Raw genomic sequence first — 21,453 nt, forward strand, 5'->3', positions numbered from 1 at the left:
CTGACAGACTTTGCAAGGCTTTGATTCTAGCAGAGCAGAAAATCGCATATCAACCCCTGCATGCAACCCTGGCGAGGGGTTTGTCGCTGTAGCGCAGGCTCTAGGTCAGGCAAATCCAGAACTCGCATTTGTACCTGAGAATTGATTGGGGTCACAAGCTACGCTGATACCTGCCCTATAGTGTTGTCCTCATCTCTGCTCCGGCTGGTGTGTGGACAAAAGGTGGCCCAAAATGCCGGCCCAGTCCACCAGGTCTCACCCCTTGATGGAAGCAGGATACAAGGTAACGAGAGCACCTCTTCGATTGCATGTGCAATACAAGTCAATAAAACAAGATATAGGAGATCTACCTGCCCTGAGTATCGCATGTTGCCAATTTAATAGTATCTAGAAAGAAACTGCCGTTTGTCCTGTGGGCGAGCAGCTTTGATCTCCCTGTCACATGCATATTGGACGCACGACTGGTAGTATTAATCTGTATGTTGCAAACTTTGGGGTGTCAATGACGAAGCCATTTGTGTTGCAGCTGTTCATGAGGAGAAACAGCGTGTACATCGCCTTCATTCTTGGTGGGGCGATATTGGGGGAGCGGGTGAGCAATCTAGCCCTTCTGCTTTCCGTACTATTTTCAGTTTTGAATAATTCTAACTTTTAAGCGGAGGTGTCATAATAAGAGAAGGGGCATCGGTTTCGAGTGACCTCCAGTCAGGCTCAGGCTGAGCCCTTCTGTTTCTGCACCAGGTGCTGAATGCAGGATTCGACACATTGTGGACGCAGAACAACAAAGGGGTGCGGCACTTTTTCTCTCTCTTGGAGCAAATGATTACTTTTCTGATTGTATCGCTCATTGTTGGGTCTTCCGAGCAGGTTGGAGTAACTCTGTGTCTATCGTTATTGCTTTGCCAGGAAATGTTATCTTGTCTTGACATGCTCTTCTGATGGGCTGTGCAGAAGCTGTACAAGGATCTAGAGGGGACAGTCATTGGAGCAGGCGGCGGAGGCGAAGACGAGGAGTGAGCTTGTGCTAGCGTTGTCATGGGATGACATCTACTGCAGACTGCTTGGCTGGAAGCACTGAAGCTCAATGCCAGCTGACTGCCAGGTCGTGATATGGAGAGAGAAAGTGATGCTGCATGGACAGAAGCCGCCAGATCTGCCAGATCTACATGAGTAAGACTAGGCAGATATTGTCTCGCTGCTAAATCTGCAGATTTGACCTAGAGCAGCTGATGCAGCACACCCTTCCCTTCATCAGCTATGGGCCAGAATCGTGCATAAAGAGGTTTTGTAGAATCCATCTTGTTAAAGCGAACTAAAGCAAGGGCAAAATCTACAGGCAGAACAGTTTCGCAGTATGCTCTGCCCTGCCTATCCTTTGCAAAATCTGCGATTGACTGACATTATTCCCCAAGACTGAACAGACAGGGCAGCTAATAGTGACATGCGCAAAACACCACACAGCAAATAGTATTATCTAGCAAGTCTTGCATACACGTTCCAAGAGTCCAATGAGCAGCCCAATTGGTCAGTCAGTTAGCTTGCAAGTCAGGCGATCTCACTACCCAGCGCACAGCTCATGTGATCACATATGCATGACCAGATCATACTGCAAGCCAGTCAATACATGCATGCATTGCTCAATTAGCAGTGCTGCGCAACTTGACCTCCACAAGTAATGCAGTTTTTCATTGATCTGTCTACAATAAGATCTAGATCTGGAACTCTCAAAGCAGCCGCCAACATGCGCGCCTGCCCTTGCTAGCACAGGCGAGCTCCAGACAGCGGACATTATCTCATCGAGCGTTTGATTTCACACTTCAGTTAATTTAAATCTCACGGTCAGTGTCAGGCGGTCTGCATGCCGAGGCCGCTGACCGGTCAAAACATCTAGGTGCTCGAGGCTCTACAATTGCACACAACAACTGCATTTCACAATGCTCGCCTGTCCTTCCTGCGCACTCCAGCCCAGATGAACAAGCCATCCCCTTAAGAATTCCGTTTCATAGGTTTTAAGCTTGGGCCCCTCCTGGCGGGGGCCGGTATACATAGTGAGCACCTTGCCCACGGTTGATTCGGTCTTGCTCAAGCTTGGATCTGGCGAGTCCAACAAGGTGTAGGATTGTGGCCGCCTTTACTGCAGCTTGTCTGCAGGACGTATCTTGCCTGTTGGATGGAAAAGCGTGAAATAAGAATTTATTACAATGATAAGTTTGACATCCATCGTCAGTTCCCGCCAGTCTGCATGCGGTGGCCGCTGACCCGGTCAAAAACCCAGTGCCATCTGTCCTGCACCTCATGAGTCGTGCGATTGTCTCGGCCCGTAAACAGGTTGACTAAGTGCAGCCAGACAGCGCACTCCTCGTCTATGGGTCCCCCCCACGGGAGATACCCCCGAGGGGGATCCTGCCTCTTGCCGCTGGGCAGCACCATTCCATAATGCACCTGCGCGCAAGCAGCAAGCAGCCGTCAATGCACAATACAGATCAGTGCAATCAGGTATTATTGCTGCATGATGTTTGCTTGCACGGGAGCCCTTCGTTTCTTCTGTGGCACTCCCTCTGCCGTGATATCTGCAGTTCCTTTCACCGAATAGATGCAGCATTTAGCAAGCCCACAGCTTGTCAGTCAGGCAAGAGACTTGCTGGCAACCAGTGAATAGCTTCAACGTGGTGCCAAGGCAGAAATTATCTTCCAAGGCGGATGCATATCCATTGGCAGTCACTTCTGCATCGCTTGCTCTTTCATGGTGGCACACATGCAGGCAGGCAAGGAGGCATGAGCACACTTTCTCCTTCACACCATGCTTCTTGAAGGCCTCTCCACTGTCAGATGATCGCAGGCTCACGCAAAGCATGTGGACAAAGGACACAAGGGGCGCACATTGAATCCGCCCATGTGGTTGGGGTCGACCATGCACTTGCCGCGGTCGCCGGTGAAGCCTTCGCGCGCGCGGTACGTGTAATGCTCCATCGGGTGCTTCCAGTCAGTGGCGTCCCTCCACAGCTCCAGCTGCAGCCAGACAGCTCTTAGTCATCAGCACATTCAGTCAGCACATTCAGTCATTGGTACACTTGGTCATACCTCCTTCAGCTATGGCGGTGTGGCACAGCGGCAGGATCCTTCGAGGCTCAGAAACAACAACTTACAGCACTTCGCTATGCATCCAGCTTGTTCCTTGTAGCTCACACGAGGATCCAAGACTTGCAACAAGCACATGCCACAGGCTCACGAGGAGTTGGCAGTTGCTTCGAGAAGAATTGCTACACCCTTGTTTCTTCAAGACAACATTCCAGATAAACTAAAGACTGCAGTCAGCACACCTCGACAAGCTGCTGGTTGGGCTGCCTCTGCAGCTCCCAGTTCTGCGCGGTGCCTGCTGCCGCCTCCTGATACTCACACTGGCCCGGCCCGCACACCACATTGTAGCGGGGAATGTTCACCTGCAGCAGCAAACTTCCTCGTCAAACCGTGTTGTATAGAGCCAAAACCTTAGACCCTCTGGGCATGGAAGGATGACTTTGTTCAGAAGCGCGCCTGCTCTGCAGATGACAGGTTGTCCTGCATCTTCTGCATCCCATGACACTGCCGGTTACTCAGCAGCACAGGGTGACGAAATTGAGACACACACGTACGCTTGCATCGTTGCAAGACCCTGGAACGTCCAGGCAGCTCTGAAAAGTGAACAGCTCACCAGAAGCAGCAGCAGCAGCAACACAAGATTCAATCGCTTCCCCTTCACGGTGTTCTTATCCTGTTGAATTATTGCTCAAAATGAGTTGGTGGTCTCTCCAGAGATGGGCGGTACAAAAGGGGACGCGCCTGCGTGAGGCCGTCGAAGCACTTGGACGTCTGCAGGTCTTGCACGCTGGCATACCTGTCGGGGTGGTTGAGACTCAGGTATTCATCGTGGTCTGCAAGGCTCAGGTAGACCGGCTGCCCCCAGTAGGACAGAATGGCATGGCTATACATTAAGGGCTGCATGCACTTGAGATGCCCCACGCACTCGGCTGTGCTGTCCCAGAGCACGTACTCCAAAACTCCGGCCTCCCAGTAGCGCCGCAGCCGCGCGTCCTCCCAGAAACCGGCCAGGTACACGCTCTGCATGCATGCGCAGAAATCTTGGTGTCAATACCAGCGATTTGATGAGACAAGGGCTCTTAAAAATCTGCCAGATACATGCCCTGCACGATGCGCAGAATTTACACTCAGCGAGAGTCAATATGGAATCAGCAAGAAATTTGTGCAGGGGGCTGAGTGGGCTTACATTTACAATCTCTAACCTGAACGTCACACCAGCTCAGAGAAGGGACATGCACAGACCCATTACATTCTTTTGCACGTAGACACATTGGGAGTGCAGTCACTTGGACTGCCTGCCAATCATTGATGCAAAGAAAACACAAGTGAATGCAAACATGCGCTGCCAAAGATGCCCACCAGAAAGCAATGAAGGGCAGGCTTGCGCGTGCTGGTGCCACACCACATTGATGTTGACAACAGTGTCCTGCCACAAAAGCTTGTGCTGTTGGAGTCTGAATACATACCACAGAGCCAGAAACTCCTCCCCCTTGTCTCCACCCTTGTTGGTGGGTTCCTCGCCGGACTGCCCTGGTGAAAACAAAAATTGACATGCACAGTCGGGGGGCAAAGCAGCACCTGGGTGTACTGTACGAACTTGGAGAAGCCCAGCTCAAGGTGGTACTTGATGTAGAAGTAGAGCAGGTTGTTGGCGATGTGTGTGGGGGTCGGCCGCAGGAAGGGCACTAAGAGCGCCACCACCTCCCGCGTGCCCCCCGGTCCGGTGGCCACAGGCGTGGGGGGGACCGGCTGGTTCACGCTGCCTGCGCATGTCACATGTCATTTTGAATTTGCATGCGACAGATATGATATGCGGTGTGCCAGCTTCTGCAGAAGTTGACAAAGTGGAGAATGTTGAAGTGCCCACTGTTGCAAATCACGGCATGAGAACTGAGAACTTAACAATCAATACTACCCTCTCACATGCGGAACGGCACTCCTGCAGCAAAGTATGCAAGCTTCTGCAGGAGGTTGTATTCAGGACCTTGATAAAAGATTGAGTCACCTAGTCAATGATGTCATGGCAGCATAATATCTGCAAGTTTGGAGCCCACAAATAGGGATCGCATCAACTGGGCGTTGATTTGAACATGCACATGTGCAGCGCAGGACTCAAGGCATGCTATGTGTGAGGACCTAGCCCTGAGGGCTGGAACAAGCATGTAACAACAAAACTGTGTGAGGTTCAGCAAGCCGGGAGAGCACCTGGGGAGTAGTAGACAAAGTTCTTCCAGCCCTCCACGTGGACCTCAAAGTCACCGGCAGCCTCGTTATTGGAGACGTTCATCTCGAAGGGGAATGGCACACAGATGCGCATTCGCTCCTCTTGAGTCCCCATCTCCGGCTCTGATGTCTCGTTGAACATGATGTCCTTGAACACTGTGAAGTCCCATTCCTTTTCCTGCTCTGCCACTGACCTGCAGGCAGGGAGACTTCTTTTCTCAAGACCCAGCAACACCAGACTGAGATGTGCTGTTGATTTAAATACCGCCTGCATCTGCAGGTGTTACGAATGCATAATCTTTGCAAGTTTTCAGGGTGGTGGTGGAATTTCTATGGAAATTGGCTTGTAAACCACTTTCTGGAACAACTTGCTAGGCATTTCAACGCTGGCAGGCCATCAATTCACACCAGCTTGCTGTGTCATGCCAGAAAGAATGTCTCAAATGCTGCAGAAATTGGATGTGTATAGAAAAGAGTCAAAACACAGCTCAAACATTCAGATAGTCCTCCTATAAGCACAGTCTTAGGATGGAAATCAGGCATAGGTTACAGTCAGTTACAAGAATGAAAACAACCACAGCAGAGGAGGACAAATAAATAATGCACTTTGAAGAATTACCTGAAGAAGACTCGTGGCAGCCACTCCCAGGCGATCTGGGGCATGCAGAGGCCGGTGCCGCCCCAATTGTACCACTCACGGTCAGCACTCTCCTGGAACATGAAGCCCCGGAAGGTGGTCACATCCGCGTGCTTCATGCCCTTCAGGTACAAGTACAGCACTGCCGGCTCCTCCCTCCCATCTTCCAACTCCAACACACCCGCCAGGGATGTCTGAAACACCCCGACCTGCGTTGCATAAATCCAGATTCGACTTCAAAAGCCGCACGTCTCATCTCTCATATGCACAAGCTGGGGTGTTGCCTGGCAGTCATATTGGTGATGAATGCTTCAACATTGTAGCAGCCTGGAAGCATGCTTGCGCAATGCGGGTCTCAAGTTGTACATGTGGCAGATGCTCCTGTGCATGGCTGGGATTCAGAGATCTGCCCATCGATGGTGTTCTAGTTTGCAAAGTAAACATGCGTAATGCCATTTGTGAAACGCATGGCAGAGGGCGTGAAGAGGAATAGAAGATAATATGCTGCAACGGGGCTTACGTCGACTGAGCGCTTGTAGAATCCTGGAGGCAGGCTGCTGGAGTGGTCGGCGAGTGAGCGGCCCATGCTTTGATCCTTGCGCGGTCGTCGGTGCACCTTGCTGTGTCCCTGCCCATCCTGCCCGGCTGCCCAGCTCTGGGGCATGGAAGCTGCTAGAAGAATTGCAAATCCCAAGGTGACGCCCTGCCAGCGGGCCTGCCTGCGGCTGTGTCTGTGCGGCGCAGGGAGTGCATGAGAGTCAGCAACCCTGCAGCTGCAGCTGGGATGCTCCGACCGGGCAGGCCTGCACGAGCTCCCGGTATGCTCGACAGCACCAGGCCGTATCATCGTCCAAACCACTTCCTCGTCTGCAGGTGCCACATATTCTTATTGATTATGGCGCCGTGCCAGAGCGTGCATCGTGCAGGCCAAGTAAGTCTCGTCGAGAGCAATCGGTGCTGTCACAGGCATCCCCGATGCCAAGATGATGTACTCATGCTGGCTTGAGGGCACCGATTATGACAGGTTACGGACGCAGCGCCCCAGGAAAAGCTTCCGTGCACTTGCCCCTGTCAGCAAGACGCCCGAAGCTGTACGCACGAAGAGCTATTGTAAGGACAGCCCTTGCGGATTCAAACTCAAAGTTAATGATATCTCACCAGGAATGTGTGCTGTCGGCGTCCGACAACCGTGGCAGGGCTTCTTAGACGAGCTGATCTGTTTCGGACACAGGTGCGATGAGGACGTGCGCGCAGCCAGCGATGTACAGAGCGGATATTTGAGCGAAATTTAGTGTATCAGTTTCACTGATTGTTAACAGACGTTTTGAGACGTGCTCCCGGAGCCCCAAACCTGCAGCAGACCAAGACTTTCCGACATGGCTTTCGGAGCTCGTGATGGCATCGCTGCAACGGCGTTCCTTGGCCGGTGAGCAATCGACGAGCTCCCGCAACTAACCTGTGGCGAATGTCCTCAAAGAATGCGAACCGATGATGGTTTCCAACGGTACCTTTGAGATCAAGGCTGTCAAACCCCATCGCACCTCGCTTTGGAGGCGGGGAAGTTGAGACGGCCAGGCATCGCGAGGCTGCAGCGCAGCCCTGAAGGCTTGCCAAACAGCTAGCTTTCGACGCTATACAGGCGTTTTCGGACGCAGAAATAGCGTAAAGACACGAATCAATCGGAAGATCGGTTGGGTGCAGGCGCAACATCTGCAAGGTGTGTTACCAGACACCTCTACTACAGAGCTGCGCAATGTTCGCTAAGCACAGCGGGCTTCGCGGTTGAAGTACATTCGTGCGATGGGACCGAATTTCGGGGACCCACGCATTTTGAAATCGATATATGAGGGGTGAAGGTGTATCACCTCCCTGAAAGTGGCCCCAGGCCTTCACCACAGTCCAATCGTTTGGGCATGAGGGTGTCTCATCCCCTGTTCTGTAGTAGGGCGACGAAATGCCGGCAGTGCCAAACGTATGGCAATTTTAGAACTCATCATGCCTGCTGAAATGTTTCCTGAGTACTCTCGGCACATCGATTGGGGCCCACGGGGCGCCGGTACCTTTTTGGGTGGTAAGGATAGGGATCGAGTGCCCGCTTTGTTCGCCGGAGGAATTGGCCGCATGACATTGTGCCAATAGCCTTCGCCTTGGATGAATAGCAACCATTGTGGACCTTTAGTTTAATGCAAACGGGGTGCGACCGTTAAGCCTGGCAAGACGCACCGAAGATGGTGTGTACTTGTACTGGGCTGATGGTTTCTTTTGGGCTTCTTCTTTCAGCAACAATCTGTTACCGGTTCAAGCCCTGGATGATCGATGCAGATCTCTCTTTATTACTACAAGGAGTATCAGATGCCAGATCGAAAAGTGCCCTTATCCAGTCTGTCTGGGACTGGCAGATTATCAGCTCAAGAAAAGAATTTAGGGACTGAGAGACTTCAGTGTGTCATCATTGGGTTGTTTCCGCGAACTGCATTCCACATAACCATATGAGGCATTCCAGTGACAAGCTGTCTGCTTTGTTGTGCAGATAGCAATCAGGATGCGCGGCAGCACATCTGTTGCAGTGGCCTTTGTTGCTTTGCTGCTCGTCCAATCAGGATGCTCAGTGAACATTCGGAGCCTCCTGCAGACGCAGGGTGCGCGTTTTTCTTCACTTGCTTCTTCACAGATCTGTACAGACCATCTCGGCTAGATTTTGCCTTGTTTATCCCATGAGCCAGCTACATATAGCACATCGGCATGCTGCATCCGCTTCTTCTGTGCTCGCCAAAGAGGGCATCATTGCTGGTCCTCTGGCATGCGTGTAGAGCATAGGAAATATATGGCACATGCCTCCGCCTTGTCCAGGTTCTGTCCAAGGAAGCCGATAAGAAAATCCGCTGTGTTGATGGTTTGTTGGCGTGCATGGGCAGGCTTTGATGCCCAGGAGGAGGCTCTGCTGCTGCTGAAGGCGAGCCTGGACCCCACTGAGACTGCTCTCCCCAGTTGGGACCCATCCACGTCCCCCTGCCAATGGCAGGGCCTCACCTGCAACCCCAGCGGCCAGGTCACAAACATGTGCGCAGCCTCCCCCCGCTAGATATCCTTCAACGTTACTAGTGCAGCACTGAAATGTCTGGCAGATCTACCTGGTTGAAAAGGGGCTGCCTGTCTTTCCATCCCACACCTTCGCGCATGCAGCACTTGGCGCGCATGCTTCTAGCATCCTGTCATTCAGCAGGTTTGGTACACCCTTGTCAGCACTGGTTGACAGCAAACTTTTTAATGCTTGCTGCAATCCACGTGATGGTGAGCAGATTGCTCATGCAAGCAGCATGTGAGATGCTCCACCGAGTGATATTTGTTTGCCTATACCGCAGCAGCTGACATGCTTGCTCTTTGAAATACCACATTGCATGTCTAAGACCAAGCATCACTCGTATTACAATAAATTTTGTGGGTGCTGACGCCCTGTTTATATTTGCCGGGCGCGCAGATAGCTGCCCGGGCATTAGCTGACGAAACCACTCGTGAAAACATTATATGAGGGTATGAAATGAGGTTGTGTTTGTCGTGCGCGCAGATCGCTGCCGGGGCAGAAGCTGACGGGGCAGCTGCCGCTGGACGCGACCGTGTGGGGGGCGCTGCCAGCTGTGCAGTCTGTGGACCTGGCAGGGAATGCGCTGAACGGGTATGTGCCACCTCAGCTCAGCGGAATGGCCGGCGCGCAAGCGATCGACCTGTCCAACAACCAGCTGCAGGGGCCGCTGCCGCCGCTCGCCAACATGAGCGCCCTCGAATCCGTCTCCTTCTCCAACAACCAGCTCACCGGTTCGCGCCACACCTCCCCGGCCGCCGTGCCTCCTGAGTTTTCAATGTGCATAGTTTCAGGTCATAGCTGCCTGTCTGGCATAACTGGATGGCGCTGATTAGTGAGCAGTGCCTCAGCTGGCCATCCTCTGAGCCTGGGGTCTGCTTTGCAGTGTGCGTGCAGCAGCCCACCGTGATGCTGGGGCGTACTTGCTCTAAACAGCCGTGCCACCAATCCTGTGTTTTGTTACCCAAGTGATGGGCCCTTTTTATGAGCATGGTCAGAACAGAGCAATTAATCTTGTAGCTAGGGACAGAGCACATGCTCTTGGACATGGTCTGCCTGAACCGGAAGATTGATAGTTCAGTATCGGTGGGGGAGCAGGATCGGTGCCGTCGTCGTGGGCGGACAACGCGCAGCTGCGCAGCATCAATCTGAGCAACAACACGCTCACGGGCACCCTGCCGGCCGAGTGGTCGCGCCTGTCGCAGCTGCAGGCGCTGAATGCCAGCGCCAATTTGCTCACTGGCGCGCTGCCGTCCTCGTGGCGCGGCACCGGCATGAACGGCACAGTATCCACCGGCCTGGTCAACCTCACCACCCTGTGAGCGCTCCCTTCATACTGCATGTACATTCAGGAGGGTCTGGGTCGGCAGGACCCTGCTTCACAATCGCAGATAAATGCCTGAGCTGTTTGAGCGCCCCCTGGATGGAATTCCATGGAGCATCAGTCTGTGGGTTTCCTGGCCCTGTGGGATTTACAGGCAAAAGCCAAGAAGGCCTTTCTTAACAGGATGGTTTGCTGGCAATGTCACCCGGTCACTGGTCACACAGCCTGGCTCCATGCATGTGTTTTTCCTATTCGGCTTGATTCCCTCCAAGCTGATCGGAAACGCACAGCAGGCGCCGCCTGTGCATGTCCTGGGGCAGAAGGAGCTACTCTCGCTGGCTTTACTTTCGAAGGTGCACTTATCACTTGCATAGGCATAATTCCTTGCAAGGTTGTGTTATTGTGTGGCCTTTCCCTAGTCCTTGACAACCTGGCTGTGCGTGCAGGTTGCTGGGGCAGAACCCGGGTCTGTGCCAGGTGCAGCGCTACGGCAGCCAGGTGGGCGTGCCCGTAACCACCAACTTCAGCTACCCTCCATCCTACGTCGACCCCTGCAACCCTGCCGCCGGGCCAGCCCTTGCCCCCGCCCTCGCGCCAGGTGTGCTGCCCGCTCCTTATTGCTGTTAGTTGCCCTGTTATTATATATATAGGACACCTCCAGATGGAATAATCAGATGCAGTGTCACCTGCCGTTGTAGTCAGAATTCCTTGCAGTGCTTCGGCAAAAATCCCAGCCGATTGTGCTGCACTTGAATGTGAATGTGTGCCCGTTGAATTTGTATTTGTGACACATGGTGAAAGCCCCGACAATTCCCAATCGGTTGAGCTTCATTGCCCAGAGGTTGTGCCTGTATATCCCTTGGAGTACAATAATTTTCCCCTATTGTATTGTCCCCTGCCAGGCCCATCCGCATTCCCAAGTGCGCCAGCCCCCGGTCCCCTCCCTGCCGCAGCGGTCCTCCCGGCCCCGGCCCCCGGCCCCAGCTACAAGCTTATCGCCCCCGCCCCGGCCCCCGCAGCAGTGCGCGCATTCTCCGTCGCCCCCGCCCCGGCCCCCGGGACCCTGCTAGGGTTTCCTCTCGCCCCCGCTCCGGCCCCCGCTACCCTGCAAGGATTCCCTCTGGCCCCGGCCCCCGCCCCTATCGTGGCGCTCCCATTGGCCCCCGCCCCGGCCCTCGTGCTGTCAGCGCCAGGTATGCAGAGATGCCCTGATAAAGCACTATCCCTATGTCATGTTCCTTTCCCCTGCGGCAGAAATGAGGCTGGAACACAGCCTCAACATTGTTTTTGCTGTCTTCCCAATCGACCCTAATCCCCAGACTTAGAGCTGCCCCAGTCAGTACTACCCCAGTCGGCCCTGCACTCTGATCATGTGTCTCTTCCGTGGTTTGAGGGTGTACTGGTGGATGAAGCTTTCATTGAGGCAATCTATTTGTTCACGTGCAGCGGTTGCTCCGGCCCCGGAGCCTCTGTTAGCGCCGGTGGCCGCCCCGGCACCGGCGCCTGTTCTGGCACCTGCCTTGGCGCCTATTGAGGCACCGACACTGGCTGAGGCACCGGCACCGGCGCCAGTTCTGGCACCAGCACCTGGCCCGGCTGAGCCGCCGCGGCCGGCGACGGCCGCGAACGTGACGCTGCAGCTGTCGGGCGTCACCGAGCAGCAGTTTGCGCAGCAGAAGGCCCAGTACGACCAGATCATCGCGCAGGTGCGCTGCCGCCCTGCCCAGAACTCAATATTTTTCAACATTAACTCCCATTCACCCCCCTCATGATCAAGCTCCTTGCACTGGCAAGCGTATCGTGCATAAGGAGAAATTTGGCATGCTGCATCGATAGGAGCACTGTGAGCACTGGACGCCCCTGCTGCTCTTTAGAATTGGTTGTTGTGAGTCAGGATAGCATGATGAGCTGCTGCCAAGAGGAGCTGTTCATCCTACATGCCACTGCCTCTTTGTGTACATTTCAAACCTCCAAAGCACTAATCTGTCCAGTGCTCACGAAAAATTGGGCAATGCAATGCAGACTGCGGGTGTGCCAGCAAGCTGGGTCAACACGACAGTCGTCCCTGCTAATGGCGCCAACGGCGGCGGAACGAGCGCGGCAGGTCGGCGGCTGCGGCAGGCGAGCCAGGGAATCACAGTGACGTCCAATGTGGCATCAGACAACCCGGATGCCGTTCAGCGCAGCATCAACGAAGCAGTGTCCTCTGGCCGCCTTGGGCAGGCGCTGTCCGGCATCGGGCTCAGCCTCGTGCCCCCCTCCGGCCCTGTCGCCTCCCCCATGGTGCTAACTCTCTCCTTACACCCTCTGCCCTGTAGCAAAATTAAACTTTTCGAGCAGTGACTTGCTGATTCCTGGCATACTTGGGATGTGAACATCTGCCATGCCTGCGGTTCCCTGGCATACATTGGAACTGCGGCCCGTCTCGTTGAGCAGTACACATAGCTCTTTTTCAATACACTACCTTTGGCACAGCAACGTGCACATTGCACGCATTGAGACTTGATATGTTGAGGATGTTCTTCTGGTGTGCAATACCTTGCTGCTCCCTGGCACGTCGTTGACTGTCCCAGCCGAGTCCCAGCAAGCAGACCTTTTCACCAGCACGTCTGAGAGGTGACTCATTTGTTAGTGCTGAGAGGTGCTCTGTTCATCAATGCAGAGCCCGGTGCCTGTGACTCCGAGCGGCATCGCAGTGCCGGGCCCCGCCTCGCAGACTCCCTCGGGCAACGTTGTCCCGGCACCGGCGCCGAGCGGCGGCGGCGGCAGCGGCCGGCCCGCGTGGCAGATCGCTGTCATTGTGATCGCCGTGCTCGTCGGTGTCTTCCTCGCAGTCAACGCCGTCTACTGGACCTGGTTCTGCGTGAGTCCCTCAACCCCGACAGCTGCATTGCTCTCGGAAACTTCCTGCCTGCTCCGAGAGGCGCTTTTGCGTTTGGCTTCTTTATTTCCAAGACCAGGATGTGTCTATGCCACGCTTTGCTCGATTGTTTGGCGGCTTGAGGGTGGCAAGTGCTTGAACTCTGCGTGATATTTGGAGGTGGAAACATAGTCTGGTAAAATATGTAAGGCTTGAGGTTAAAACTCCGCGCGCAGGCGCGCCGGCGCAAGAGGAAGCAGATGGGAGAGAAGTATCTGAAGAGCGAGACCGTCAACCCGGCCTTCGAGGCCGAGTTGGGCGGGGCCGAGGCCGGCCGCGCCGCCGGTCCCGGCGGCCCCGGCAGCGGCGGCGCGTTGGCGCGCGGAGACGATTTCGAGCGGCTGCGCGTCGAGCCGGCGGCCGGCGCCAAGGGAGTTGACGGCGGAACCCCCAAGGGCTCCAAGGGGCTCACGCCAAAGAGCGGCCGCGCTGCCGCCGCCGCCGCGGCCGGCGGTGGCGCCCTGGGCGCCCTCCTCGGACGCAAGAAGGTGCGGCTGCTACTGAAATCCTCACCTCTTGAACCATGCCTTTGATGCAAGTGTTGAGACAATGTGGAGATGAAAGCATTGCGGCACTACACCCGCAGCAGCCTGCTTGTCATATAAATGGAGGCTGTTAAATCAGTTTGTGATGGAACATATTGAGATGTGCCACGTCAGGCAATCTTACTCTTCTACATGAGTGCTGACTTGGTTCTTTGTGCAATATGTGCAGGAGTCTGAGAAGGAGGAGCCTCTTCTGGCGCAGAGGGAGGGCAGCTTCCGCTCGGCGCACTCCGCCGACTCTTTCACGTCCGCCCGCTCCCGCGCTCAGTCCAACGTCGGTGAGTGCTGCGTCAGATCTCTCTTACAATGTTGCTGCAGCTTTGCGCCCAATTTGATAGTATATATGCATTGGAGGGAACACATGAGAAAGCGAATTAAAAAAAACCTGTGGTCACTCCACTCGAGTCCATTGTGAATCTTTTGGCACCTACGGTAGCAGTCAAGACTCTGCAAATTATGGGCCAATCATGGCACCGTGGCAATCATGGCCTGCAAGAGGAAGGTTGCAAGGGTAAGGTCGTTGAACATATTTATGCATGTATCTGCGCAGGCTCCTTCACGAGCGCCCAGGCCGGTCCGAGCAGCGCAGACGGCCGCCCGAGTGACAAGGACGAGATGTTCAGCGACGCGGCCGCGCGCGATGACAGCTTTGCGTCAGCCGCCAGCTTCGGGCAGGCTTCCGCCGTCTCCGCCAAATCCTTCCAGTCCGCCAAATCTGGCAACCGGGTGAGCTCGAATTCAAATCTCCTCCTTGCTGAGACAGTGCCAGAGAAATCCTGTACACACTTGCTGTGTCCAGGATGTCTGTGACTCTGCAAAAAGGAGGAATGTGTAATGTTCTGGTAGCTCATGTTCTTGCTGATTGCTGCATGAATCGGTCATTTTGCAAAGAACACAGCAGTCGCGGCTCCTTCCCAGCCCGGCTGCTGTATTGATTGCGAGGAACCCTGTGTTATTTCTCCTGGTCGAGCCGAGGTGCAAGGGTCCCGTTTTGTCATTTCCCCCGCTGCAGGATTGGTCTCGCGCGCCGTCCGTGGATTATCAGCTGCCGGCCAGATCTAGAACCCCATCTCCCCTGCGTTATAGCACAAACCCCCTGTTGGGAGAGGGGGATACCACAGCATACAATACCCCCCTGGGGGTCACCCCTAGAGATGATGATGATAGTCCCCCTAGGACTCCCCCCACCCGCTATGTGTAGCTGGGTGTGGGGAGTTGTGTAGAGGTTAGATTGAATTTGGATTTTGCGCTGAACGATGAAGAACTGGACATGGGCAAAACTGCTTTGTGAAGGGCATCTGAAGATTTGTAGAGGTACAGCTTTATTTTGACTTTGGCATTAGACTGTCTCTGTTTAAATGCATGAGTCTTGCAAACCTGTCGAATCAGAGGCGGCCTAGGACAGGGAATTTGCTCGTTAGGCTTATCTAGGTCCAATGTATGTTCACTATTGAATGCTGTAAATTCCAGTAAGCAGGATGCAAGTGTTAGGGAAGATTGTAAAGGGCTTCTAGAAAAAGCTGCCCAGGGGAGGATGTATCGAGCAGCAGGAAGTGTGAAACACTCTTAAGTAAGCAATGAGTCATCTTTGAGGCGCCCGCCGGGCTCCCAAGGGTGACGTGATCGCACCCCCGGCTTGGAGCAGACCCCCAGTGAGAGACCCTGGACCCACCGGATAATGAGGTGCATCCCCGCAGATCCTTTTCCGTGCAATTTCACACTCTACTTACAGACCATATCAAATTGGCTGACTGGTATTTGTCTCAGCACAGCAGGACGCACGGCTGTAAGAGGCACAAGGGACTGTTGCCTCAAGCAGGCAGGGTATGTCTTAGGCTGAGGAATTTGATTTGAACACAGGACTTCTTTGACGCGGGTGAGGGAAATCGTGAGAGCTTTGACTACAACAAGCCCAGGGACGGCACCACCCCCAACCCCCTCTTTGGAGAAGGTGCTTTGCTCTGGCCCTCCCTCTCTGCTAATAGGCAGCTTCTGGTAATTTTGATGGGGCATCTTGCAGCTTGGCTGTGCGCCCTTTTGTCTTGACCGAACGACAGATGCTGCAAGTAAGGCTCAAACATTATGCCTCTCTGAAGTGTTCTTTGAATTTCTCCTGGCAGGGAAGCAGGCATATCCTTGCTCAAGGAGTGCATGCTTGCCTTCTTGAACCAAAGCAGTATTTGGAATCTGTTTTTTAGAATCTGCTCCTCTGCGCGCAGACATCCTGTCGACAGGCGGCAGCGCGTCGGGCGTGCCGGGAGAGGCGCCGCCAACGCGCAACCCGCTGTACACGAGCGGGGACCGCCTTACTCAGGGCGCTATTGCCGCTCATGCTATCTCCCCCTCAACCACCCCGCGCACCTTCTCCGGTGCTGGCAGTGCGTCTCTACACATTTTTTCGAATTCAAGTTTAATTCTGGCAGTCTGGACTCGTCATTGTGTGCCAAGTAATGCAGCTCTTTTTGGCAAATCTTGAAAGGAATTCTGCAAGGCTCTTATACAAGTCAGAACCAAGCAGGCCATGGCTCCTGCTGCTGTCGTGTCCAAGTTGCTGGGTTTCGTTGCCTACCTAGGGTGCCAAGCCCAGACCTGGGTTGCTTAAGCCGCGGAAGCCCGGCGGCATGCAGCAGTTGCGTGTGATTGGTTCTGACCTAATCGCCTCTGCCTCGTTGCGCGCAGGCGACATCGGCTCGATCCAGGGCCACCCGGTGGAGTTTGGCAGCGGCAGCGCCGGCATGGGTTCCCCGGTGGGATCGGTCAAGGGCCACCCGCTGCGCTTTGACAGCGGCTCGGACATCGGCTCGCCCATGGGCAGCAGCGCCAACTCGCCTCTGGGCTCGAGCATCAACTCGCCCATCTCGGGGACGCCCCCTCACACGCCCTCCGGCGCCGCCGCTGCCGCGACCGGCGCCGCGGCCGCGGCCGGGGCCGGGGCCGCTGCCGTCTTCGCCGCGTCGCGCCCCCACGAGCCAGAAGGCCACGCCATTGTGGTGTGTTTCGTTTTTGTTTTTTATTGTTTATTTATTTTTAAATATCATTCAGGGTTTAGGGGTTTTGGGGGTTCAGTGCAATCTTTGTCTGGAATAACTCTCAGATCGTGTGCTCTTGCCTGCAGCTCATGACCTGGCAGTGCTTTGAACAATCCAATCTCTTGAGTTGCACAGCTCGGGCTTAGTTTGTGCCGCATGAGACATCGCACCACAACCTCATTCATGCAGAATCTTCAGAAGTCTTGTGCCAGTCCTTGTGACATGTCGGGCATCTTTAACACAATAGTGCTTAGTGACTAAGAGGTCATGTTGTTTGGCGCAGGGCTCCGACTTTGGCTCAAACGTGGTCTCGGCGAACGTGACCCCGATGAACGTCACACCGGCGACGCATACCCCGGCGGAGTCCAACCGGACTTCCCTTGACACTCCGCCGCTGCACACGCCGAATCCAGGAACTCCGTCTGCCGACACGCGCCCGGTGTCCTTCGACTTCGGCCAGGGCCCCCCTCGCGGGCCCCGCGGTTCCCTTGAGATGGGCTCCGACCTCGGCTCCGAGCTTGGGTCCCGCCCCGGCTCCCTCGACTACGGCCGCCGGGCGCCGCCGCCCAGCCTTGCCGGACACCAGGTGCCGATCTTTTCTCCAATCCGATCTTTTCTCAGGATGTGCCGTCCTTTTTGAGGAGCTGTATCTTGTCTAGGCTTCTGCTCCTGCGTCACAATGCGCTATCGTACATTCATTTTTTTCTCTGCAGCCAGAAGAATGCAAGGTTGCTGCTGCTTTCTTCGTTGCATTTGCTTGCTGCAAAGCAATTGCATCAAAGGTGATATGCCACTCGGTGTCAGGCGTCACATTTGCCTTGCTGTCTTTCCTGCTTAAGCTCCGGTGTATAAGGCATTGACATCTTATGTTGTGTCTGTGCGGCAGATGTCCGGGTCCGACCTGAGCAACTGGGATCCGACGTCGCGCCCGTCCTCCATGGACTACGGCCCGCGCGCGCCGCCGCCGAGCATTCGCGGCTACGCGCTCGGCTCCGACCTGGGCTCCGACATCGGCTCGGAGATCGGATCGGCGCCTGCATCCGGCCGGCCCAGCTTCGAAATCGGCACCGGCCGCACGCCCGTGCCGAGCCTGCAAGGCCACGCCCTCGGCTCGGACATGGGATCCACCCTCGGGTCCGAGATCGGATCCGCACCCGCATCGGGCCGGCCGAGCTTTGAGATCGGCGGCGAACACATGGCGCCCGGCAGCATCCAAGGCCACGCGCTCGGCTCCGACCTCGGTTCGGCACTCGGGTCTGAGATCGGATCCGCGCCGGCCTCCGGCCGCCCGAGCTTTGAGATCGGCGACGGCCGCGCGCCGCCGCCGAGTGTACGCGGCTTTGCGCTCGGTTCGGACCTCGGCTCCGACATGGGCTCGGAGATCGGATCTGCTCCCGCCTCAGGCCGTCCCTCGTTTGACATCGGGGAGGGCCGCCCGAGCTTCGACATCGGCGAGCGCCCCACGCGGCCGTCGTTTGACATCGGGTCCGGCCGCCCGTCGTTCGACTTCAGCGGCGCACGCCGCGCCGGCTTCCTCGGCATGGCCGGCCCTCGTGGCTCCTCCGACGACCTCAACGGCTCCGGCTCACAGGTAAGCGGCACGTTTGTGTATGCATTTATTTTATCAGCACCTTTTGCACTTGTCCCAACACTTGTTATTTGAATGCAGCTTTCTTGCATGTGAAATCCAGTCTTCCAAGGTCTGAGTGCCTTTTCGATACAACATTCGGCCATTGTTTGCCTTGTTATGTGAGAGTGAGGAGTTCTGATCAATGACTTATAATCATATTGCTGCAACTGCAGACGCCGGAGTCCTCGCGTCCGACATCCCTGGACTACGGCCGCGACTCCATGTCGCGCCCGACTTCCGCTGATTACGGACCGCGTGCGCCGCCGCCGAGCGTGCAGATGGGCTCCGACATCGGCTCGGACATGGGCTCCGAGCTCGGCTCCCGCCCGGCCTCCCTCGACTACGGCCGCCGCGCGCCGCCGCCGAGCCTGGCTGGCAACACCGGGTCGCGCTCCGATCTGGCGTCCATCGGGGGCCGCCCCTCCTTTGAGGTGCCCTCTGGCCGGCCCAGCTTCGAGATCGGCGGCGGCAGCCGCCCCTCCTTTGACATCGGCTCGGGCCGCCCATCGTTCGACATCACCGGGCTGCGCCACCTGCCCGGTGGGCAGCAGCCGGGCAGCGCCCCGGGCAGCGGCGCGCCTTCGCTGCAGGGCCATCAGATTGCCTTCTCTCGTCCCGGCTCCGACCTCGGCTCCGAGATCGGCTCAGCACCCATCACGCCCGGCGCGACGCCGCTGCCGTCTCGGCCGGCCTCGATGGATTACGGGCCGCGCACACCCGCGCAGGAGGCGCCGGCCAGCGGCCCGGGCAGCGTCCAGGGCCACCAGATCGCCTTCTCCGACTTTGGCTCCGAGATCGGATCCAACATCGGCTCGGCCCCGACCACGCCCGGCGCGTCGCGGCCAGCCTCGGTGGACTACGGCAGCCGCCGCCTGCCGGGCGTGGCAGAGGGCACGGAGAGCATTCACGGCTACGCGCTCGGCTCCGACCTGGGCTCCGACATGGGCTCGGACATCGGCTCCCGCCCCGCCTCCCTCGACTATGGCACCGGCGCTCCCAAGCGGGTATGCGCAATTCTCCCACCACTGCTTCTGAACTTTACTTCTGCAGCACAGAGTTCACTCTAGGCCACACAGCTCCTTGGCTGGGGCGCCTTGAGGCTCATGTATCTGATTATCTTGCTGCCTCTTGCGGCAAGAGCATGCTCTTTTTGGTGCTGCAGTTGCGACCCCCGTCAGATCAGAACTTTAAGGGCTATCTGTTTCCTATTAACATCAGCACTTGTTGTCTGCACATCAGATTAGTTTCTGAAAGGCTTGTTTTGACGGATTTATAACATAATTGCACATTTGGGTGCAGGGAGGCGGCCTGCAGCCGCACGCGCTGACGTTCGACAGCGGCAGCGAGATGGGCAGCGCCATAAACAGCGCGCCCGGCAGCGGTGCCCCCACTCCGGGGGACCGGTCCCCCGCGCGAAGCCCCTCGCCGCAGCCGCGGTCCCCCCTGATAGGGGGTTCCACCATGACCTCCACCAACCCGGCCTTCGCCTCCAACCTGTACGACTCGACCTACTCCGACGAGGGCGCCCGTAACCCCATCTTCCAGGTATGATTTCGATTTCGATTTCAAATTTGAAGTTGAATCATAATTGCAATTTCTCATGGCTGTGAACAGCTCCTTTTGCACACGGCAGCAGGAGGCAGGTTGTGTTTGTTAAGGAAATGAGACGTTCACCAATCACAGAGGCATGCCTTTGCCACAGAGGATCTTGCTATTAGCATTCACCAGCCTTTCTCCTTGCCTTTTCCTCAGAAAATTGAATCTGCGGCTGAGACGAGGGGAATGGCTGTGCAGGCGCAGGGAGGGGCAATGCCGGGGGACGGCAAGTCCAACCCGCTGTTCGCATCGAGCCTGCTGGACACGGGGGGGTCCCAGAGCTCCGCAGCTGCGGCCGCTGGGGGGCCCGCGGGGGACCGCCGCAGCAACCCGCTGTTTGACTCGCAGGCCAGCAGCGCCAGCCGCAAGTCTGCGCGCACCACCAGCGAGAGCGAGACCGCCTCCAGCAAATTCCGCTCGCTCTTCAGCCGCAAGAAGCGCACTGAGACCTCCTGAGGCTTTCCTATTGCAGGCATGGTCGGCCGCACGCTCTGATGCATCGGTGGGAAGCAGGATGTCGGCGGTTGCCACCTGCTGTGATTGTTCTTGGGGAGATGGGTTTGTTGAGCAGTCTGCACTGTGCCCAACCATTCGCTGTATTCAGGGAGGCAGCATTCAATGGGAGCTGAGAATTTGACAACTCATTACTGAGGGAAGGGACGTGTGGAGTTGGCGGGTGCCTGCACTTGTCAATGCATCGACACGCAAGCAGCTCTTCAGAGCTGGAAAGTTTTGATCAAGAGGGGCGCAAAGAGCCCGAATTTCAAGATTTCTGCTATTTTTTAAATGCTTGCTATGTGTTGTGGCGCCGTCGGAAGGGGGGAATCCTGCTGAAAACCTTGCAGGGAGAATGCAGTGCGGAACATTATCTAGTTGAAGAACAGCAAGTCTGAAGGAGATGGTTGAAAGTTGCCTTGACTGTACTGGTGTGAGAACATGCGTTGCACGATGTGCGAAAGGCAATACAGATACGAAGGCGCACATCGTTTGTTCGGCACTGAGAAATTGGTACAGTACTGGGGAGAAAGAATTGGCGATTATTTGGCAGTCGCAGCTGCAAGTGATGGTTGTGACGCAAAACCTTATTTTCCTTCTGGTTTTTCTTCTCTGGGTTGTTGATTATAGGTTCTATGCTGAACAGCTGAGAGGGCACCACCTTTCTTGGAGAACATATGAGATTTTTGCGGATACTGGTGAGTGCGGGAAAGAGCATCATGCCAATGTCAGACAGATATCCCCTGTGGAGCAGATTTGTCTTCAGTAAACACCAACCAGCCTCGAGAGTTTTTGAGTTAGAGATCAGACAATCTGCCAGGATTCAGACCGAATGTAACCCCATCATGGACAAGACGGTCGTGGATCCTAGCAGTCCAAGCACCAAAGCTGCGAAGT

General features: G+C 55.8%; 3 protein-coding genes across 3 annotated transcripts; 2 read left to right on the forward strand and 1 right to left on the reverse strand.

Annotated features, from left to right (window-relative positions):
* The first annotated feature begins 135 nt into the window (after positions 1-135).
* Positions 136-1,479, forward strand: COCSUDRAFT_65894 (hypothetical protein). Its single transcript, XM_005647886.1, has 4 exons — positions 136-283; positions 527-592; positions 742-789; positions 952-1,479. Exons 1-4 carry the CDS (start codon positions 233-235, stop codon positions 1,015-1,017), a joined length of 231 nt encoding a protein of 76 aa, XP_005647943.1. The 5' UTR covers positions 136-232; the 3' UTR covers positions 1,018-1,479.
* Positions 1,480-2,223: 744 nt separating this feature from the next.
* Positions 2,224-7,279, reverse strand: COCSUDRAFT_65895 (hypothetical protein; the record flags this gene model as incomplete). Its single annotated transcript, XM_005647887.1, has 9 exons — positions 7,097-7,279; positions 6,459-6,805; positions 5,921-6,147; positions 5,284-5,495; positions 4,657-4,841; positions 3,865-4,098; positions 3,321-3,440; positions 2,881-3,009; positions 2,224-2,442 (listed from the first exon to the last, which is right to left on the reverse strand). The coding sequence occupies exons 2-9, from the start codon at positions 6,783-6,785 to the stop codon at positions 2,224-2,226; spliced, it is 1,653 nt and encodes a 550-aa protein (XP_005647944.1). The 5' UTR covers positions 6,786-6,805; positions 7,097-7,279.
* Positions 7,280-7,314: 35 nt separating this feature from the next.
* On the forward strand, positions 7,315-21,407 carry COCSUDRAFT_65896 (hypothetical protein; the record flags this gene model as incomplete). The annotated part of the gene is made up of 23 exons (XM_005647888.1): positions 7,315-7,364; positions 7,640-7,655; positions 8,469-8,577; positions 8,854-8,998; positions 9,504-9,751; positions 10,116-10,335; positions 10,788-10,939; positions 11,244-11,534; positions 11,788-12,047; positions 12,364-12,624; positions 13,004-13,204; positions 13,438-13,749; positions 13,976-14,084; positions 14,357-14,532; positions 14,819-14,947; positions 15,667-15,757; positions 16,026-16,175; positions 16,486-16,796; positions 17,119-17,421; positions 17,722-18,426; positions 18,639-19,469; positions 19,765-20,010; positions 20,260-21,407. The coding sequence occupies 23 exons, from the start codon at positions 7,315-7,317 to the stop codon at positions 20,515-20,517; spliced, it is 5,574 nt and encodes a 1,857-aa protein (XP_005647945.1). The 3' UTR covers positions 20,518-21,407.
* Positions 21,408-21,453: the final 46 nt, after the last annotated feature.

The sequence above is a fragment of the Coccomyxa subellipsoidea genome, assembly GCF_000258705.1.
Source record: "Coccomyxa subellipsoidea C-169, whole genome shotgun sequence".
NCBI classification, from domain to species: domain Eukaryota; kingdom Viridiplantae; phylum Chlorophyta; class Trebouxiophyceae; family Coccomyxaceae; genus Coccomyxa; species Coccomyxa subellipsoidea.